The sequence below is a fragment of the Parambassis ranga genome, chromosome 2 (assembly GCF_900634625.1).
Source record: "Parambassis ranga chromosome 2, fParRan2.1, whole genome shotgun sequence".
Taxonomy (NCBI): Eukaryota; Metazoa; Chordata; class Actinopteri; family Ambassidae; genus Parambassis; species Parambassis ranga.
Genome location: NC_041023.1, coordinates 36503662 through 36521288, shown reverse-complemented (window position 1 = coordinate 36521288; position 17627 = coordinate 36503662). Strand labels below are relative to the sequence as shown.

Below are 17627 nucleotides of genomic sequence, written 5' to 3'. Positions count from 1 at the left end.
CATTTCCTGTAGCTTTTAGTTTTTGCGCCATTTGTAGCATTTCCTGTAGTTTTTAGGACTGACTTAGCATTTCTTGTAGTTTTTTTAGACTGCATGTTAGTTTTTTTTTTAATTTAAAAATGTGCCCTTAATTTGAAAATTTTCAAATTAAGGGCACATGGAATCAAATGTATGACTCCATCTTGACCAGCTAACTTAAATCCACTTTCAAAATAAGATATGTAATTTAGCTTTAAATACAAGAGGAGTATAAGTATAAGTAGGGTTTCAAATAGGGTTTATTTTGAAAAATGTTCACATAAGCAGTTAACTTGAAAGGTGGGTCAGAGTCATCTGTCTTGATCGAGAATGCATGGAACCTAACATATTTATCTACACTCAACAAAAATATAAACGCAACACTTGTTTTTGTCACAATAGACAATCTGATAAACTCTATGCGAAGAAGATGTGTTGCACTGCATGAGGCAAATGGTGGTCACACCAGATACTGACTGGTTCTGAGTCCCCAGACCGCCAATAAAGCAGAAACAAAATGCACATTTCAGGGTGGCCTTTTATTGTGGGCAGTTTAAGGTACACCTGTGCACTAATCATGATGTCAGATCAGCATCTTGATGTGGCACACCTGTGAGGTGGGATGGATTATCTCAGCAAAGCAGAAGTGCTCACTATCACACATTTAGACAGATTTGTGAACAATGTTTCAGAGGAATGGTAATATTGTGTATCTGGAATGAAGTTTAGATCTTCAAGTCCATCTCATGAAACATGGGAGCAAAAACAAAAGTGTTGCGTTTATATTTTTGTTGAGTGTATTTGAGTTGCCATTAAATCCATGAGTGATCACGTTTAATAAATCCAGAATAAAACATTATTTTACAGAGATGTGAATGTGATGGAGGAGATCGCATTATTAGGGCCTGAGCACCGAATGGTGCAAGAGCCCTATTGAAATGCAAGCGTTTATTAGGGCCCGAGCACCGAAAGGTGCAAGAGCCCTATTGAAATGCAAGGAATTATTAGGGCCCGAGCACCGAGTGGTGCGAAGGCCCTATTGTAATTGCTGTGTTTATTATTAGGGCTCGAGCACCGAGTGGTGCGAAGGCCCTATTGTAATGCTGTGTTTATTATTAGGGCCCAAGCACCGAGTGGTGCGAAGGCCCTATTGTAATTGTAATGTTTTTTATTAGGACCCGAGTACCGAGTGGTGCGAAGGCCCTATTGAAATTGTAATGTTTTTTATTAGGGCCCGAGCACCAAGTGGTGTGAAGGCCCTATTGTAATTGTAAGTGTTATTAGGGCCCGAGCACCGAGTGGTGCGAAGGCCCTATTGTAATTGTAATGTTTTATATTATTAGGGCCCGAGCACCGAGTGGTGCGAAGGCCCTATTGTAATTGTAGTGTTTATTATTAGGGCCCGAGCACCGAGTGGTGTGAAGGCCCTATTGTAATTGTAATGTTTATTAGGGCCCGAGCACCGAGTGGTGCGAAGGCCCTATTGTAATTGCTGTGTTTATTATTAGGGCCCGAGCACCGAGTGGTGCGAAGGCCCTATTGTAATTGCTGTGTTTATTATTATTCTTATTATTTGCCTGCCTGTTTAACTGCATTTTTCACCCCTTTGCCATGCACGAAAACTAACGAAACTTTGTACACTCATCAGGGGTGGCGAAAAATTTTATATTTTGTGGTCGCTGCAAAGGGGCGGGGCAAAATGGCTCTACAGCGCCCCCTTGAAATTTTCAAAACACCCTCGCATTTGGCTTAGTTTGGAGTAGGTGCACGAAAATCGGTACACATGTTTATCATACCAAGATGCACCAAAAAGTCTCTTGACACCATGACCTTAACCCAACAGGAAGTCCGCCATCTTGGATGGAAAATGGCGATTTTGGCGATTTACACCATTGGTGTGAGCGAACTCCTCCTAGAGCTGTTGCCCGATTGACCTGAAATTTGCTGGAGGTCACCTAAAGGACCTGCTGATCAAAAGTTATCAAAAGCTTTTCTCTAACTTACAGGGCGTGGCCTCTGTGGCTCGCCAAAGTCTGGCGACGATTCATGATTTCGCCATGTAACTTTGAACGCCTCTCACGCCTGCATACTTTATCCAAACGTCTTCAAACTTTATGAGCATGACGAGGGCTCCGCCCTGAACACCTCCATATGTTGAAACCCTTACTTACTCGTGGCACCCCCTGCTGGTAACAGGAAATGGCCTCTTTTTACTCTGACGTGTACTGCTCCTACATAGTTGACAGCATCAACTTCATTTCACCTCTAGAACCTTCCCAACTAGTTGGTGAAGCTACACTATGAAGGCCGTGAAACTGCGTGCAATGGTGTCCGTGTGGCGGGGCGCCAACTGTCGATCCTTCGCCGTGAGATTACGTTTGAGTATTTAATGACCTTAACGACCTTCTATGATCATGAAAATTCATACACACATTCTCGGGGGCATGTACTAGCAACTGATGGGGGTCTCGTAAGTGGGCGGGGCAAAATGGCTCAATGGCGCCCCCTTGAATTTTTAAAATACTCCTCTCCATAGGGGTTTTTTTGGAGTAGGAAGACAAAAATCGACACACACACAGAACACATCCAGGCGCACATAAAAGTCTCTTGCACCATTGATCTTGACCACACAGGAAGTCAGCCATTTTGATTTAGACGGTCAAATTTCAGCGATTTCCACCTTTGGTATGCAGACGAACTCCTCCTAGGGATTTCAACCGATTGACTTCATATTCGGTCGCTGTCACCTAGAGACCTTGCTGATCAAAAGTTATCAAAAGCTTTTCTCTAAGTTAAAGGGCGTGGCCGCTGTGGCGTCACTTCGCCATTCACACACGAATAGCTCTCTCTCCTACATACTTGCTCCAAATGGCTTCAAACTTTCTACACGTGGTCAGAGCCCCTCCCTGAACGTCTCTATGTCATCATGATCTATGGCGCTCCCTTGTGGTGGAGACAGGAAGTGCCATGTTCTTCACTGACATGCACTCTGTTTAATCCTTCCCTGTCATTACACAGCCAAATGAGGATCACAGATTTGACGTCCCACAGAGACACCTGTGTGGATTCCTGTATCATGCTACCCGTGGCGGTGGCGACTGTTGAACCTTCGCCATGAAACATCAACTGCTTATAACTTCGCCATGCATCGTCCTAGCGTCCTCAAATTTTTTTAATGTCCTAACGGTCCGTCCCCCCACGCGTCTGCATGCTCATGAGTCACCTGCACAGCGCCACCTAGAGGAAACTGGAAGTAACTTCTGGACATTTTTCATGTATTAATCAAATGTTTTTTGAGGTTTGATGCACAGACAGGTCTCCACTATTGTCATGGTGTCTGGCTCCACCCAGTGGACACATACAGTACTGCAACTGATATAAGTCCACCACGGATGCTCCTAAAATCCTCAAATTTTTTACATGTAATACAGACCCGACCCCGACCACGTGTGGACATCTGTGGACAGCGCCACCTACTGTAAAGAGGAGGTTACTGCACACTAACAATTTTTACATATATTGAGAGATTTGTTGCACTGACACATCTCTGCTTCTTCCCACCGCTGGCAAAATCGGCGCAGCTCGTGGGGGGAGCGGGGGTGGGAAGGGACGGTGTGACGGGGAGGGGGCGGTCGCACGGAGTGCGAGGGCCCGATCATCGCTGCTTGCAGCTTTAATTATTATTATGATTCTCCCGCGTCTTTGGATGCGATTGTGACCCCCTGAACGTGCTCAAAAACTCACCAAACTTTACCCACAATTGTCCCCCAACTAAAATTTTTACTTGACACTGTCGCCATTGGCGGGCGTGGCTGCATGGCTCTGCAGCGCCCCTAAAGTGTGAAAATATTCACCACAATTGCTACAGACCTGAAACTCGGTACACTGATGTATCGCCTCGTGACAAGAAAAAAAGCCTCTTGGACAAAAATTCCACGATGTACAGGAAGTCCGCCATTTTGAAAAAAACACGCCTTGTTCCAATTTGCACACCTCGCACTTTTGCGAACTCCTCCGAGGGGAATCGTTTGATACGGCTGACAATTGGTGCACTCGCCCTTAAAGGGTCAGGGACCAAAAGTTATCAAAAACGCGGCACTTCATCACACGGTCTGGCCGTGGCGCCGCCACAAAGTTCACCCTTCGCCAACGCACAGGAAATAGATGTATTTGTGGCTGTGTCTCCCACATTTCATCCTATGTGGATGAAACTTTACAGTCATGCCGAACATCGGACACTGCACAGATTGACATGCTGATATGCTACAGTCACTGCGCCACCTACTGGCTGGAGGACCTGTCTTTTGTACATGTGTGTTTTGCTGTACACTTCAGCCCTGCAGACCACAGCTCGTGGCGGTAGAGCTGGGAGAGAGGTCGTGGGATGATAGGGGAGGCGACGGCTGCTGGTCCCGCGGACCGCAAGGGTTGCAAGGGCCCGTCATCGCTGCTTGCAGCTTTAATTAATATTATTACTGTCGTATAGATATTTGTGGAAAATATCCCACATTTTTGTCTCTGTGATAAACAGTGAGTCCATGTTGTTGTTGTGGAGGGGGGTGGGGGGGAGGGAGGGCTCAGGCATGGAAAAACAGGGAGCACTCTAGGCTAACAGCGTTTCACAAACATCACTAGAGTGCCTCATAAGCACTCGCGCTCTCCATGCGCTCTCCTCCACAGCCATTTACAATGATGGATACTTAAAATCTCAAGCATATAAATGGGAGGTACTACTACAGTTGTTCAAAACTAACAACATGAATTGGATTCCTGTGTATTTGAGTAAAAATCTTTTTAATGGAGTTAAAAGTGAACTTTTTTATATAAAGTCAGGACAAGGCCTTAAGATAAACATGTGTGCTACAGTAAATTTAATGCCATTTATGTGACAGCAGAATATTGGCACACATAATATATAAAAATGGATGACATGACAGCGTCCCCTAGTGGCCGACTGCAGCATTGGTCATAACCCATGAGCAGATAGGACATAGGATCATAGCATGTTAGCTAGTGCTACCTAATGCTACCTAATTATTGTTAGGAAATAAAATGTTTTTTGCATTTTTTTGTAGTTTTCAAGGTAGGGTAGGAGATTTCATTCTGATGCACTTTTTGTTAAGTAAGTGTAACTTCTCTTTTCAATCCGATAGCAACCAATTAGTTCGGCAGAATATTAATCACATGACATCCGTGGAAGCTATAAAACGCTAAAAACATCAGCCAATCCTGCGAGCTGCCCCTGCGCGTAGAGTTGGTTGGTTGTCACTCTTTTCCTGCTCAGCATGCACCAGAGAGGTACGTGCATGATGGCCGAATTCACAGACTGGTTGGGAGGCGTGGCTTCGGGGTGAACTCCGAGAGAAAGGGGCGTGTGTTTACTTTCAAAATCTGGCTGACTCTCACTGAGTTTTTAAAATCTCCTACCCTACCTTTAAGAATGCATTTTGTAGTTTTTAACCTTTTAGTATTCCCTGTAGCTGTTATGGTTTCTATCTAGCATTTTTTGTAGTTTTAAAACTAGGGTTAAAACTACAAAAAATGCTAGAAAGCAACCATAACAGCTACAGGGAATAACGAGTAAAAACTACAAAATGCATCCTTAAAACTACAAAAAATGCTAAAAAGAAATCATAACAGCTACAGGCAATACTAAAGGGTTAAAACTACAAAAAAAATGCATTTTTTCTAAAACTACAAACAAACGATGCATTCAAAGACCAACTGGGTCGTGACAAGGCTTCATGCCAGCAACACAAAATCCCCAAAGAGCTGAGAAGGAAACAACGTGGATGTAGAGGGGGCAAAAGATGGCAGCTGAGGAAAAGAATTTACAAACCGTATCTTCCTCCTATCGTCATGGGTAATGTTAGATCACTGGGTAATAAGATGGATGAGTTAACGTCTCTCACAAAGAGTGAGTGTGTTTTCGTGAGGCATCTGTAATGTGCTTTACAGAGACATGGCTGCACGACAACATACCGGACTCTACCGTGAGTAGAGTTGACGCTCACGGTGAGGATGTAGACACACTCACAGACTGTATTACAGAATATGTTAATTTTTGTACAGATTCTTCAATACCCACCAGGTCAATACGCTGCTTTCCAAACAATGAACCATGGGTAACAAAGGACATCAAGGCATCACTCAACAGAAAGAAGACAGCCTTCAGAAGTGGTGACAGAGGAGATGAAGAGGGCCGAGGCAGAGGTGAAGGAGAAGATCGGAGAGGGCAAGGAGAGCTACAGGAGGAAGCTGGAAAACCAACTTGCCCGGAACAACTTGAGGGAGGTATGGAGTGGCATGCGAACCATCACCGGCCACAATAGGATCTCTGACCAGCTGATTGACGGAGATCTGCAGGAGGCCAACCAGCTGAACCTGTTTTTCAACAGGTTTGATAGGTTTGATAGTCCACTCCCTGACCCCCCTCCCCCTCACCCCTCCTGTGATGCACCATTAACACCTGTCTATAACAATGAACCTCCTCCTCCTCCCCCTCCCCCTAACCACACTAACCAGTCTCACCTCCCCATCACTAACATCACCCTGCCCACCTTACCCCACCTTCTATTAACAACCCCCCAGCCTTCCTGCCTCCCTCCCCCATCAGATCTCTCTCTCTGCTCTTCTGTGTCCACAGTTAAGGCTGTTCCATACTCCATGAGAACAGAGAACTCGCTCCACAGGTGGTAAGAGTAAAAAAAAAAAGTTCGTTTCGGCACGGAGGTACCATACTCCGCGAGACGTGTGTGTGCAGAACTCCTCATACGGCCCTCCTACGCAGCGCATGTCACACATAAAAGGTTGACAATGCAATTGTATTGCAAATTGTGAGCACAGTCGTGGTTACCTGGCCTAACGAGCTGATAATGTTTAGGGAAGAGGACGTACAGCATGACAATAGATAGAAGATCAGTGTAGCTGACTGTAGCAGACCTCTGGTCTGTGTGAGTTTAATTCTGTGAACATGTGGATGACTGTCTGCAATAATACATCCCCTCTCCCAGTGTGTAATGTGCGTCGAGCCACTGTAACGCCGTGATAAATACTGGGATTAGTTTTTATCGCCACCTTTTGGACAGACACTCTCCTCTAGGCGCCGTGTTTCTCCTTCCAGGAGCTGTTTGCCAGCTGCTCATCTAAACTGTCCATCGTCGTTGTACTTCCCCATCTGTCTGTGTGTTCTGCACCTGAAGAAGCTCTTGCGCTTCTCCACATTCATCACGCCCACAATAAATTCCGACCAATCACAGCATGGTTGACGCACAGCCTTGAGAGAAAAAGTTCTGCCTGGGCCATGTGTCCCACAGCGCTGCACAATGAGCGGCCCAAGAGAAAAATGACGTCATTTTGTGGTAGTAACGTCGGCAGGGGGAAGGGAGTTCTCTGTTCTCATGGAGTATGGATCCAGCTTTACCATCACCACAGAAGATGTGAGGAGGGAGTTCAGTCGTCTACGACCGGGAAAGGCTGCAGGACCGGATGGACTCAGCCCCAAAGTACTCAAGGACTGCGCCACACAGCTGTGTGGGGTCTTCCAGCACATCTTCTCCCTGAGCCTGAGCCTGATAACTGTCCCTGCCCTGTGGAGGACAACATGCCTTGTTCCTGTGCCCAAGACCAAACATCCAAGCACAAACATCTACAGACCAGTTGCCTTGACTTCACATGTGATGAAGTCTCTGGAGAGGCTGGTCCTGAAACACCTGCGTGCTGCTGTGGAACCATCGCTGGACCCCCTGCAGTTTGCTTACCAGCCCCGTATTGGAGTGGAGGACACCATCATCTACCTGCTGCACAGAGCCCACAACTACTTGAAGAAGGCAGGCAACACTGTTAGAATCATGTTCTTTGATTTTTCCAGCACGTTTAACACTGTGCAGCCTGCCCTTTTGAAGAGGAAGCTCCTGGACATGCAGGTAGAGACCCCACTGGTCATCTGGATCACTAACTATCTCACAGGTCGACCACAATTTTTGAGGCTGAGGAACACCGTCTTGGACACGATAGTGAGCAGCACGGGGGCACCCCAGGGCACAGTACTGTCTGCATTCCTGTTCACACTCTATACATCGGACTTCAGACACTGCTCACAGTCCTGCCACCTGCAGAAGTTCTCGGACGACTGGTCTACAAATGCAGAGGCAACATACAAGAAGGGACAGAGTCGCCTGTATCTCCTAAGGAGACTTAGGTCCTTTAACGTCTGCCAGACCATGCTGCAGATGTTTTACCACTCGGTGGTCTCTAGCTTCATCTTCTAGTGTGCTGGGGCAGCAGGATGAAGACGGCCAACACCAACAGACTCAACAAGCTCATTAGGAAGGCTGGCTCTGTCCTGGAAATCGAGCTGGGGTCTGGCACAACAATTTCCTTCAGGATTAATAAAGTTCTGTCTTATCTTATCAACTGCTCTTTAGACATCCCAAGATTCATAGCTGGCATGATTTTTGAAAGAGCCCTTAAATAATTATAGATGCTGGTTACCAAGCAACTGGTGGATTGTGATAAACAGGAAGTCTTCCCATACTAGCTAATAGTTGATACTTTTCCACACTGCATAAAGAAAAATATAGGACGACTGTTCTTATCCAAAATATCCACCTAATCTCTCACTTGAGTCAATCTGTCTGATGTTACAGAATATATTCTAATCCTAATACCTCATTTAATTACATAACCATCTAACAGTCTGTCTTCTGAATAATGATCAACAGTAAATTTGTTAAAATTAGCATCACACTAGCATTTTCTTTTGTAAAACCTGGCCTACAGTGTGATCATGAATCTAGGTCAGACCTCACACTGTTATTTGCTTCTTTTAGAGAGATATTTGGCAGCTATTTTAGACTGACTCAATGCTCTGAAAGGCTTCCAGAGTCTCTGAAAATATATCTTAAACAGCCTGTGAACCCTGAAAGCTCACCGCTTTTTGATCAAAGTGCTGCAGGAGTAGGTGTGTGTGTGTGTGTGTGTGTGTGTGTGTGTGTGTGTGTGTGTGTGTGTGTGTGTGTGTCAGAGCAGAGAGAGTGTCTGACATGAGGTCCTGCCTGCATTACTGCAAATGGCACATTAGCTGCAAATGAAAAAACTACTGACTGACATACAGGGCAGCTTAATGCATTTTGTCTGACATGCTGTTGACAAGTAGTTCTGCGTCACCGTAAACTGATGCGATTTACTTGTTGATTTGTGTGATGGGGGCATCTTTTATGCCAGAAAGGAAACCTAAAAACTACAGGAAATGCCAAATAAAATGTTAACTACAAAATATAATCAAATGTAACCCTACAAACTACAGGAAATGCAAAGGAAAACTACCAAATATGCTAAAATGTAACCCTAAAAACTACAGGAAAAGCTAAAGAAAACTACAAAATATGCTAAAATGAAACCCTAAAAACTACAGGAAATACTAAAGATAACTACAAAATCTGCTAAAATGTAACCCTACAGACTACAAGAAATAGCAGAAAGGAAACCTAAAAACTACAGGAAATGCTAAATTCAACCCCCTACAAAAATGCAGAACTTCAATGCTAAAAGTAAACCTACGAACTACAAAAAAAACTACAGAGAATAAAAAAACAACAATTTATGCAAATAGGCAATAAAAGAAAATACAATAAATGCTAAAGCTTAATCTTGAGAAACTACATGGAATGTTAAAAGTCAAAATAGTTCCAAACAAACTACAGAAAACTACTGATCATGATGAGTAGACATGTGGCGTCTGTTGACGAACTGTTCCACAGATCCCATCAGTCATCGCTGGTGTCAGCACAGCTGTGACATATTAGTCACGCAGCAGGTGACGGTGCCTCCAGCTCATTCATTTTCAAATATACATAATGAAATTACACAAAACAGACAGTAATTTAACTATACTGTTACTATAGTAACAGCTCTTACCTTCTCTGGAAGAGCCGGAGGTTCGAATCTGCTGGTGCACACCAGGAAGGAGTCAGGCTGAGGTTTGCCGTTCTTGACATCGGGATCGTCGCCCAGGACGATGTGATGGAACAGAGCGAAGAAGTCTCCGTGCTTGCTCGTCTTCAATTCGAATGTCACGCCGGCTGAGCTGGTTGCCACGGCTATGGGGATGTCGTGCTTGTGCAGGTGATGGACAAGTTTTTCCACACCTGGTGGTGCACACAAAAACAGACTAATAATAATATTAGTACATGTGACAGATGTGACAGAGTCTGGAGACTCTGCAACATCCTCTAGCATGACCGGTTTGGTGGTGGGTCAGTAATGGTGTGGGGAGGCATTTCTTTGGAGGGCCGCACAGCCCTCCATGTGCTAGCCAGAGGTACCCTGACTGCCATTAGGTACCGGGATGAGATCCTCAGACCCATTGTGAGACCATTTGCTGGTGCAGTGGGCCCTGGGTTCCTTCTGGTGCATGACAATGCTAGGCCTCATGTGGCTGAATTGTGTCAGCAGTTCCTGCATGATGAAGGCAAGGAACTTCCACTCAAGTTGGGTCAGCCTGTAATGTGATTTCCCACTTTTATTTGGAGTATGGTTCCAAATCCAGCCCTCCATGAGATAATCATTTTGATTTACATTGAGCAATTTTATGTTATTTTGTTCTCAACGTATTCCACTATGTAATTAATGAAGATTTTCAACTGGAATATTTCAATCATTGAGCTCTAGGAAGTGTTTTGAGCAGTGTAGATGGTAGAAATATATATACCTGGCATGAGCTTGGCAGAGGGAAAGATGCACTCTTGTATGCGCCTGCTTTCAGCCAGCAGTTCTTCCGGCGTCATGGGGAGCTCCAGAGCATCATGGATAATCCGGGCAGCATCCAGAGCCTTTTTACCCATCACCGATGACTTCACAGCCCACGTGTACACCTTTCCGAAGCGGTCACATATTTCCTGGAAGGACACAGTGTAAAGACGTTCTGTGTCTGCAAAGAGAAAATAATTATTTGTCAACTTAATGGCATATGACTACTATGCTACTATTATACAGCCAAACATCATTCAAACAATAAGTTATTTAACATATTTATGTTTAAATGTGGATATATATATAGTCAATGAGGACAACGGAATTCATGTTACAATATTCAGTGAGTTATAAACTATTTTTCGGCAAATATTTGAACAATAGATACGTCATAGCTTTCGGTAAAATTGTAACTTTCAGCAACAGTCACCCTGTGGTGTCTGTTTAAAACCGTGAATTGTAACGTTTGTAGCGCTTATAACTATTTAAGACGTCAGCCGAATTATTAGTTACACTAAAACACAATAAAAGTCAAAGTTAAATAACGTTCGAGGCATTATCTTCTTCCTTTATGTGCGAAAACAATATAATTAACTACTTTCTCGACGGAGTTCGGTATAGGTTGACCACGCGACGAGCCCCCGAGACAAACAAAGCGTTTCGGTGTCAACAAAAGTTTGAAAAAGGTGTAACAAACAATACCACAACATATAAAAATACTTTTAGATACCTAATAATAGTCCATCCATGTCGAAAATGATATGGCTAACAGGCTTGAAGCTGCTGTTTGACACAGACATGTTTCACTCCTGTGTTTACTTCCGGGTTTGCTTCGTCTGTGCGTGTGACGTAGTACGCGTTTGGAGAAAGGATGAAAGAAAAAAAATGCAAGCAGCGATGACGGGCCCTCGCAGCCCTTGCGGTCCACGGGACCAGCAGCTGCCGCCTCTCCTATCATTCCACGACCTCTCTCCCAGCTGTACCGGCACGAGCTGTGGTCTGCAGGGCAGAAGAGTACAGCAAAACACACATGTACAAAAGACAGGTCCTCCGGCCAGTAGGTGGCGCAGTGACTGTAGTGTTAGCCGTTCCTGTCCTCATCCAAACCGTGGTCGGGAACACAGGGGAGCGCGGTCTCCAGGGCCGAAGGCGGTGTCCTCCGGGGCTAACTCCCTAACCCCAACTTTGTTGCCAAACAACGAAGGATGGTGGTGATACACCAAATAACGGAGGTTGATGGTTGAAGGATGACTTTATTTTTGCTAGTACTGCACATGAAAACATGGGAGTAAACTAAACTTTCCTCCGGTCGCCAGCTAAAACTTCACCCGGTTCCTCTCTCTCCAGCTCGTACCCGAGCCTTCTCTCGCACACAATCCCTCACACACCATTCACTCTGACCTGCCTGGCTTACACATAACACTACACATCTCACAACACTACCCCCACCATGGAATAGCAATTAATACTAATTCCATCTATCCAAATAACATCAACACATAATCTGGCACACAATCTCTATATCTGTAGGCCTAAGAAAAGAAAATAGAAGAGATAGCTGTGTCCAACATATTACAGGGAGTAAATAAGCAGGTATGTTGTACTACAAATATTAGTGTCTAGTCAGTGATAAACTTAGCCCATTTAGCAGTGAACAGGTGTATATATAAAAAAAGGAAATGCATGGACATGCCATTGTCATATATTAAACAAAATACATTGCAACTCCTATTCTCTGGTGACCGGATATAATACTAACTGATAAATCCCATAATCCACATACAACATACAATCAAACCAAAATAAAGTGCAAGTATAGAAAGCCATTACCTCTAGCTTTTGTTCCCTTTTTTTTAACAATACACAATGAAAAAGGTACTTATTTTTAGCAACTGCATAGAACATTACAAACAAGACTAGAGTCCAATGTAACTATGAAATCTCTAGTACCCGCATGAGCGGTTATGATTCAGTGACCCAGTCCCCGTACCAGACCGGTCTTCTGCGCTGACGTGCAGGCCGCGGGGCGCGTGGAGACTGCTGTTGTGGCTCTCCCACCGCACCCCCACCAAGGTCAAGTATCATATGGGAAGGAGTGGATGGAAGAGAGCCGATGTTTGGTCGCCCTGTAGGCCATAACTGCATATGGAATCATCAGGTCCCAATCCCAGTGACAGCAGTAGAGGCCAGGATCTTTTGAAGGGTGGCATTGAAACGTTCGACCTGCCCATCGGACTGAGGTCTGAATGGCGTAGTGTGGGTTTTCTCAATGCCAAATAGGCGACACATTTCCTGGAATACTTCTGATTCAAAATTGCGCCCCTGATCGCTGTGCATAGAGTGAGGCATTCCGAAGCGACACACCCATTCAGTTGCAACCACCTGCACCACTGTCATGGCCTTTTCGTCTGGGATAGGAAACGCTTCAGTCCATTTTGTGAAATATTCCTGTATTACGAGCACATAGGGGTTTTTGCGCTCTGTCTCATTCAGTGGACCCATAATGTCTAGTGCAATGCGCTCCATGGGCGCTCCAACTCTGACAGTTCCCATGGGGGCTTGTGGGGTCTTGTGGGGCCTGGCTCTGCAGGCACAGTCAGCACAAGTCCGGCACCAGAGGGCCACATCTTCTCTCATGTGGTACCAGTAGTATCTGGTCTGAAGTCTGGCTACAGTCCGTTCGATACCAAAATGTCCTCCTACTGGCCCTTCATGCATTTGGCACATGACATCTGGTTGCATTTTGCGTGGCAGGACTATTTGGGGATAAAACTGTGTGTCATCCAAACAATAAAAGCGGTGGACCAGAACTCCATCTCTGAGATACAGTCTTTTCCATTGACTCCAGTACGTTTTGGTGGCTGGACTACATGGGGAGGCTGTGGTCCAGGGGGGGCGCTCACTGCTGGCCTCTAACCATGTTCTGATTGGTGCAATGTCTGTGTCAGCAGCTTGGGCCAGGCGCAACTCCTCCATTGTCCAGCCGGAAAACAGTGTGGTGTCATTTGTGTTTGTCACATAAACAGTCTCTGTTAGTTTAAAACTCTCTGCATTAGTCAGGTTGTCTGCGCTTACCCCCACCGGACTCACAGCTGTAGTTGTTGTGCGTGTGCCCACCCCCACCGGACTCAGCAACAGGGAACAGTTATCGGAGTCCAGATCACACTGAATGGCTTGGTGACTTGTGGGTCTCAGCTGGGAGGAGGGGTCCTGCAGGTTACACGGACAGGACTGGCGGACAGGACTGGCGGCAAGGCCTGCGGGAGAGACTGTCAGCATTAGTGTGTAAGCGACCTGGGCGATGAATGATTTCAAAGTCGTACTCCGCTAGCTTTTCCAGCCACCGGGCTAACTGACCTTCTGGTTCAACCACTACAGTTCTGGCTACTCTCACAGCATGTGACCTTTGTGCATTCCCTGAGCGAAAGTAGGGCACTTCCTCTCCAAACAGAACTATACGGTGTCTACCAAAATCAAGGCGGGCCTCAGCTTGGGTGAGAAAAGGGTGACCAAGCAGCGCTTCATTACCTGCTATGTCAGCCACAAGGAAATTCACTTCAACTTGGCGGTTGTTGATACTGACAGGTAGGTTGGTCTCACCAAGCACCGGTACATCCCCTGGTCCCACCCCGCTCAGGGTCTCTACACTGGGTGACTGAAGTGGGGGTCTCATGTCCTGGTGAATGGCATTGTAATGATGAAGGGGTAGCACGCTCCTCCGTGCTCCACTGTCCAAGACTGCACACACCTCCACCTCAAACATGCGCATATGAATGCTCATTTCACGATTTTGGCCTTTAAAGTGGAGCACATTGGGCTGCTGGCTTTCATGGGGGGTGCTTTGGGTAAAAGTCTTTGTGCCTTTTCGAGGAGATGGGCACTGATTCTGCTTATGACCACAACCAGTACAGTGATGGCAGCGAATGTCACTCTTTTTAAAGTTCTTGCGCTGCTCTGGTGTTTTTGTAAATGTGTGTGGAACAAAACGATCTGGTGAGGGGCTAGCTGCAGGTGTAGTAGTGATTACAGCCTCATCCCCATCTCTCTCTCTGACAACAGCAGTCCGGGGCCTGCGTTCAGTGAGGTTGCGGGCTCCCGGTTGCATGATGCTGGTGACATATGATGCAGCTCTTCTAGTGGTTTCATAGCGGTGAGCTATCTCATAAGCTCTGGCTAGTGTGGCAGGGCGTTTCTCCAACAGTCTCTGAACTAGCCCCGCATCACCCAGGCCATTTGTGAAAACTTCAACCGCTATAGCATCTTGCTCAGCCTCTGACCAGTCACCATAAGCAACAGCTACTTTCCCATAAATATCGTCTCTGAACACGTGAAGAGCCTCACCAGTTTTGCGTACCCTTTGCCTCAACTCCACGGCAACAGCTGCTGCGTGATCTGAAGAAGGGCCATATGCAGTCTCGAGTTCCTCCAGCAGGCGGCGGTAGTCCCACTTGGATGAACGAGGGTTTCTGTGGACAATGGCACCTGCGGCTCCAGAAAGACAGAATCTGAGCTGGATGGCCTTTGTCTTAGTGGACCAGTGATTTGCCTCTGGCAGCTCTCAAATCTGTGCAGAAACTCTCTCCATGGCGTACTGCCATCGTACTGGCCAGGGCGTAGAGTGGGAACTCTCTCTCTGGGGTCGTAGTCCTCATCACTGTCCGATGGAGGAGGTTGAAAAGTAGTTTTAAACTGGGATGTCCAAATTTAACAGTCTTTTCTGTATTGATGAAAGAATACATGGGACGTGTATCTGCTTCTGGCTTGGAAGTGACTGGTGTACTATGCACAAAACTTCCCATGTGAGCAGTGGAAAATGGGTTCGTGTCCGCATAGTACACCTTAGGTGGCACATTTAGAGCAGGAGAGGGGGACCTGTAGACACCTTGTCCGTGACTTTGACTGTCGGCTCCGAAAAAGGGTTTGATGGGAGCAAACTGAGCGGAGCTGAAGGTTACAGTACAGTGACTCGGCTTCAGCCGTTATTGTCCTCTTATGTTTGGTGCTCACCACTTCCTTTCCTTCTTTTCTTTTTGCAATGAGAGGGTCCCTTCATGGTCGCCAGTGTTAGCCGTTCCTGTCCTCATCCAAACCGTGGTCAGGAACACAGGGGAGCGCGGTCTCCAGGGCCGAAGGCGGTGTCCTCCGGAGCTAACTCCCTAACCCCAACTTTGTTGCCAAACAACGAAGGATGGTGATGATACACCAAATAACAGAGGTTGTTGGTTGAAGGATGACTTTATTTTTGCTAGTACTGCACATGAAAACGTGGGAGTAAACTAAACTTTCCTCCGGTCGCCAGCTAAAACTTCACCCGGTTCCTCTCTCTCCAGCTAGTACCCGAGCCTTCTCCGGCGCGCCCCCGGGCGCGCACACAATCCCTCACACACCATTCACTCTGACCTGCCTGGCTTACACATACATCTCACAACAGTAGCATAGCAGCATGTCAAGCTGTGCAGCGTCCGATGTTCAGCATGACTGTAAAGTTGCATCCACATAGGATGAAGTATGTGGGAGATACAGCCAAAAATACATCTATTTCCTTTGCGTTGGCGAAGGGTCAATTTTGTGGCGGCGCCACGGCCAGACCGTGTGACGAAGTGCTGCATTTTTGATAACGTTTGGTCCATAATGCCTTAAGATTAACCAGATCAAGTTTCAGATGGATTGGACAAATCCAGTAGGAGGAGTTTGTAAAAGTGTGGGGAGAAAAAAATGCAAAATGGCGTGGTTTTTCCAAAATGGCGGACTTCCTGTGCGTTTTAGAGGATACCTCCAAGAGACTTTTTTTCACGGCTACAGGTGTTACATATGTGTACCAATTTTCGTGGGTGTAGGTGAAAGTGCAACCCACATGTCAAAGTAGGGGGCGCTGGAAAGCCATGTGGCCACGCCCACATGTGCATATAATAATATCAATCTGTTCAGAATGTGGATTTTTTGATCCACATTGGATGAAGTATGTGGGAGATACAGCCACAAAAACATCCATTTCCTGTGTGTTGGCGAAGGGTCAACTTCGTGGTGGCGCCACAGCCAGACCGTATGACGAAGTGCTGCGGTTTTGATAACTGTTGGTCCTTGAACACTTAAGGGCAAGCACACCAATTTTCAGGCCAATAGAGCAAGTCCCCTAGGGGGAGGGCACAAAACCGCGGGGAGTGCAAATTGGAACATGGCGTGGTTTTTTCAAAATGGCGGACTTCCTGTACGTTGTGGAATTTTCGTCCAAGGGGCTTTTTTTCTTGTCACAAGGCGATACATCAGTGTACCGAGTCTGAAGTCTGTAGCACTTGCGGTGAATATTTTCACACTTTAGGGGGTGCTGCAGAGTCATGTGGCCACGCCCGCCAATGGTGACAGTGGCAAATTGCGATTTTCGTCGGGGGGCAATTTTGTGCCAAATGTGGTGAGTTTTTGAGCACGTTCAGGGGGTCAAAATGGCGATACCGGAGCCGGAAGAATAATCAAGTATAATAATAATAATAAACGCTTGCATTTCAATAGGGCTCTTGCACCATTCGGTGCTCGGGCCCTAATTAAAGCTGCAAGCAGCGATGACGGGCCCTTGCAGCCCTTGCGGTCCGCGGGACCGGCAGCCGCCGCCTCCCCTATCGTCCCACGACCTCTGTCCCAGCTGTACCGGCACGAGCTGTGGTCTGCAGGGCAGAAGAGTACAGCAAAACACACATGTACAAAAGACAGGTCTTCCGGCCAGTAGGTGGCGCAGTGACTGTAGCATATCAGCATGTCAATCTGTGCAGCGTCCGATGTTCAGCATGACTGTAAAGTTTCATCCACATAGGATGAAGTGTGTGGGAGATACAGCCAAAAAGACATCTATATCCTGTGCGTTG

The 17627-nt window shown here is 46.2% G+C and overlaps 1 protein-coding gene across 1 annotated transcript in view; it reads right to left on the bottom strand.

Moving 5' to 3' along the window:
* Positions 1-11607, bottom strand: part of pudp (pseudouridine 5'-phosphatase) — a 37686-nt gene extending 26079 nt beyond the window's left edge. Inside the window, exons 1-3 of the mRNA XM_028400901.1 lie at positions 11501-11607; positions 10730-10948; positions 9937-10166 (exon numbers count right to left, since the gene is read on the bottom strand). Coding sequence (XP_028256702.1) covers positions 9937-10166; positions 10730-10948; positions 11501-11570 — 519 coding nt within the window. The 5' untranslated portion in view covers positions 11571-11607. The remainder of the gene's footprint in view (positions 1-9936; positions 10167-10729; positions 10949-11500) is intronic.
* Positions 11608-17627: the final 6020 nt, after the last annotated feature.